Consider the following 4996-nt stretch of genomic DNA (forward strand, 5'->3'; position numbering starts at 1 on the left):
AGCGCTAGCCTTGAGTACAAACAGACTTGTGGATAGCACCAGGCCCTGAGTTCAAGTCCCAGGAATGGTCAAAATAATTTAAAAAAAAATTCCAGTGTATGTTCCAAAGCATCTTAGAATATATCTAGTTGTACAGCCTAATTAAATGCACTAAAAAAATCCGCTTAAGTAATACTGTCTATCCTGACTGGTGGCTTACAACTGTAATTCTAGCTACTCAGGAGGCTGAGATCTGAGGATAGCAGTTTAAAGCCAACTGGGCAAGGTTGTGATTCTTTTTTTTTGGGGGGTCCAGTTGTGAGGCCTGTACTCTGGGCCTGGGCCCTATCCCTCAGCTCTTCAGCTCAAGGCTAGCACTCTACCACTTGAGCCACAGTGCCACTTCCAGCTTTTTTCTTTTTGCTTATGTGGTGCTGAGGAATCGAACCCAGGGCCTCAGGCATGCAAGGCAAGCACTCTACCACTGAGCCACTTTTCCAGCCCCAAGGTTGTGATTCTTATTGCCAACCATCAAAAAGCCAGAGGTATAGCTATGGCTCAAGTGGTAGAGCACTAACTTTGAACGAAAAAGCTCAGGACAGCACTGAAGCCCTGAGTTTGAGCTCCATGATCAACAAAATAAATAAGGGGATATACCTGAATGTTTTTTTTTTTTTTTGGTTTGGTTTTTTTAAACAATGCTGGACATCAAGGGCGTTCTACATGGTAGGCAAAACACTCAAGTTCTAGTTCTTATATACATAAGAACAAAATGTACTTTTTATATAAGAACAGAAGTATCTCTTTAAAAAGGTAAGAAAATACTAATTGAAGCTTCCTCTGAGAAGGGGAGCAGGTGATCAGATTATAACTTGAGAGGAATATTGCTTTTACATTGTTTTCTGTGTGTGTGTTGGTCCTAGGGCTTGAACACAGGGTCTAGGCGCTGTCCCTGAGCTTTAGTGCTCAAGGCTAGTGCTCTACCACTTGAAACACTAAAGCTTTTTGGTGGTTTACTGGGGATAAAGTGTCTCATGGACCTTCCAGTCCATGCTGGCTTTGAACTTAGATCATCAGATCTCAGCCTCTTGAGTAGCTAGGATAACAGGTGTGAACCACTGGTGCTGGCCAGCTATGTTTGACTATTCTTACTAAGTACACATAATAACTATTCAAAGTAATTAATTAAAAAAAGTTACCTTAAGGGCAAAAAGAACCACTGCTTCAGAGAGAAGCAAAATAAATTAAAGAGCTGATGGATAAGAATCTGAGCAGTGAAGCTAAACATGAGGGAATGAGGCAAGACGGAATGTGGCAAAAAAGGTAATTTTTACCTTGCCCATGAAATTGTAACCCCTCTGTACGGTATTTTCACAATAAAAAAATTGCAAATAAAAACCAATGAATGCAAAAAACAAAATAAAATGTCAAAACACATTAAAAATTATCTGTACATGGGCTGGGAAGGTGGCTCAGTGGTAGAGCGCTTGCCTTGCATGCCTGAGGCCCTGGGTTCGATTCCTCAGCACCACATAAGCAAAAAGAAAAAAGGTGGAAGTGGTGCTGTGGCTCAAGTGGTAGAGAGCTAGCCTTGAGCTGAAAAGCTGAGGGACAGTGCCCAGCCCAGAGTTCAGGCCCCATGACCGGACCTCAAAAAAAAAAAAATTATCTGTACATATAAACAAGTTGAAAAAAGTAAATTTTAGATGACATTTGATAATAGAGGGTTATAAACACAGTTCATAGAAAAAGAAAAAGAATTACAAAATTTCTAATTATTTGAAGCTGTCTAATTTTCTAAGTAAAATAATAAAAGCTACAAGATCAGAAAAAAAAGATAATCTTCCTTCCAGTTCCTTTTTGAAGTAATGTTAGATAAACAGACCCAAACCAGAAAACTCAATTTATCCACATTCAGCTTTATTCTGAATTAAACATCTATCAATTATGTACACCAAAAGTGTAGAAAAAATTAAAGGAGCCATTCAAAAAAGTTCTGTGGCAAGTGGAAGAAAGGACATGATGTTAGGAGACCTGTTTAGGGAAGGAGATATTATCCAGGTCATGGATGCCATTTCTGTCAATGATTCGAACACTGAAAGTTGGCAGATTCAAGATGAAGCGCTTCTGGAGCTGTAGAGACATGAGGGATATCAGTTAACACATGTTTCTGAGCAAAGCTCTGTTCTAGGCCCAATAAAAATAATTGCTTTTGTGGAACTGATATTCTATTAGTAAGTCGAGGCTGGCTGGAAGATACTGAGCAGGACCTGGGGGATGCAGCTGGGAGCCTGTCTGGTCAGTCAGCTGACCAGAAAAGAAACAATCCAATATTTTTATGTAGACAGTCTGCTACCAATCAGTTTGGTATTTCTCTTGAAATGTTTCTAGGTAGAGTGATTTAGGAACAAGCGCTGAACCAAAGCAGTACATTACTAGGTCCCAACTCTGCTCCAGACATCTACCCATATTAGATAGAGTAGTTAGTGTGAGTATGTTTGTATGTTTGTGTGTGAAGGTAGGAAGGATATCATCAGAACAATTCTTAGAACAAGCTCTTCTATCTCTCTTCCAGTCTGGGCTCAGGCTGCCCCAAAGGAGCAATCTATATGCATGGAAACACAAAGCATAGCTTTAATGTCTTCACTTCTGTGGATATCCTTCCTGAACACCTTACTGACACAGGACACAATCCTGGTTCCCTCAGGAACCTATCCTGGAACTAGCTATCTCCCTAGACTTAAGCCCTCCTCCATTTCACGTTTCCATCTTCTTTGTAGCTGAGAATAGGGCGGCAACAGCCCACCCATTTCCAGAATCCTTTCTGGTTGATGACTCGTGTCCAGAATCAAACTCCAAGATAAAAAAAAAAATGACAATAAGGAAATAAAATTTAAAAATGACTATCTTCATGATCATGGGTAATAAAACTCTCAAGAGCATTTGCTATTTCAGTAACTTCTTCCTGGAAGCCCCTATAATAGTTAGGGCTGGCTAGCTTCTCAGTTGAATGGCTAAGACGAATACATGAGCTAGTTCTGTGTCTGCTTTGGAAAAGGGATTTATACATATGAAGAAGGGAGAGGGGTACTATGGTCTAAAAAAGATGCTTGTATAAGAGGCAAACTACATGATTGCCAGGGCTCTCATCTTCCTATTCTCTCACTAGACCATGACTTCAAGTTTATAGGCCACAGGAGAGCAAAACAATGAAAAAGCCTAATGGAATTATTTTCTACCACCTCATCCTTTTATTTACATCCAACTTAAATTCTTACTAGTAATGAGAAAGTTGCCCTATGCTTTTTTTTTTTTTGCCAGTCCTATGGCCTAGGCACTGTCCCTGAGCTTCTTTTTGCTCAAGGCTAACATTCTACCACTTGAACCACAGTGCTACTTCCAGCTTTTTCTGTTTATGTGGTACCGAGGAATCAAACGTAGGGCTTCATGAATGCTAGGCAAGCACTTTACTACTAAGCCACAGTCCCAGCCCAAATTGCCCTATACTTCTGCCAAAAGCTTCCTTTTGCTTTCTACAGCTTCCTGAATGCTGGGGGAAGGACTACAAGGGCTTATGCACTGTTGAGTGAGTACACAATAGGGTATTTAATGGAGGCCTCAGAACAGAGCCAGTATCAAGTCCAGGACAACAGCTCTTATAGTTAAGTACTGGGCCCAGTTCTCATCTATAGAAAAATCACTGGGGACTGTCAGTTAAAATAGAGTCTCAGGTTCTACCTCTGGACAGCAGAATCAGAACTGGAGGCAGAGATGAGGGACAGTAAAATCTGCTTTTTAAACAAATTCTCCAGATGATTCTAATACACACTGAATTTTTAGAACCACTAGTCTGTCTGGATAGACCACAAAGAAAGGAAATTAAATTATAAAATTGACATTGATGAGGAGATGACCCATGAGAAGTAAGTCTGCTACCCACACTGAACTCATCCCTGGTAGCAACTTTACATCTGGTCAGTGGGTATTTATTACACCTTCTGGCAAGGACTAGAAAGAAAAGCAACCAGGGAAAAGGAACACTGGCAAACAGAGAGAAAACATTCCTTTCAGGGTCCCATGGGAGCTACTTACCTCCTCCAGACATTTCCTAAGAAGCTCCACTGCCTTTTCACGGGAGATAGCTGAAAAGACAACAGGGAAGCCAAGTACTGTAGATGCTGTCATTAAATGCAATCTTGGCAGATTTTGATTAAATTTCAAATTTCTTCAGATCCAAGTGCCACAGAAACAAAAAAGGCAAAAATGTTTAGGCTTCAAGCCTTCAATAAACTCATTCCATATGCAACGGAGGGTGCCCCAGACCAGTGCTCCAGCAGCTACGAGCCATTGCAAATTGATTTGCTACAGAGAGGGGTAAGCATGATGGAATCTGTCTCCTCTGGCCAGAGCCACTGCTGATCAAGTCCAGTGGTCTGCCTCTCTTTTTCACAGCCCACCTTCCACTCTACTGCCCTTTAGTCTATGGCTAAAATCAATTTCATCTGCCCTAGCCAGCTGCAAATCAGAGACTGGTAGGACAAGGCCAGAGTTTTAGCCTTACCCTCCCAGTTAGGTCTTAGTTTAACAATGGGGAGAGAATTTGGAGGATGAAACTGAACCTCTCCTAAAACAAGACCCAAAGGAATTGACTGTGAGTATAGCAAACTGGGTCAACACATAAAAGCACTTAGGCTTAGGGATGCTTGTAGTTATTTTGGAGGGCATAGCAGCTATACTACTGACATGTGCCAAATCAAGACATAATCATCAGAGGCTACACTAATTCTTTTCAGGATGTGGCCTAAAGCTCTAGCATGACTGAAGTCAAGCAAGAGGGTAGCACCAAAAAGGAAGGAATATGCCAGATTCTTATGATACTGTCAGAGACAAATAGAAATACAAGGAGAAAAGTGATAGCCGGGCGCCAGTGGCTCACACCTGTAATCCTAGCTACTCAGGAGGCTGAGATCTGAGGATTGCAGTTCAAAGCCAGCCCGGGCAGGAAAGTCTGTGAGAC

General features: G+C 41.3%; 1 protein-coding gene across 1 annotated transcript; it reads right to left on the minus strand.

Annotated features, from left to right (window-relative positions):
* Positions 1–1878: 1878 nt before the first annotated feature.
* Psmb2 (proteasome (prosome, macropain) subunit, beta type, 2) lies at positions 1879–4199 on the minus strand. The gene is made up of 2 exons (XM_013034047.1): positions 4072–4199; positions 1879–2112 (listed from the first exon to the last, which is right to left on the minus strand). Exons 1-2 carry the CDS (start codon positions 4162–4164, stop codon positions 2005–2007), a joined length of 201 nt encoding a protein of 66 aa, XP_012889501.1. The 5' UTR covers positions 4165–4199; the 3' UTR covers positions 1879–2004.
* Positions 4200–4996: the final 797 nt, after the last annotated feature.

This window comes from Dipodomys ordii, unplaced genomic scaffold (assembly GCF_000151885.1).
Source record: "Dipodomys ordii isolate 6190 unplaced genomic scaffold, Dord_2.0 Scaffold181, whole genome shotgun sequence".
Lineage (NCBI taxonomy): Eukaryota > Metazoa > Chordata > Mammalia > Rodentia > Heteromyidae > Dipodomys > Dipodomys ordii.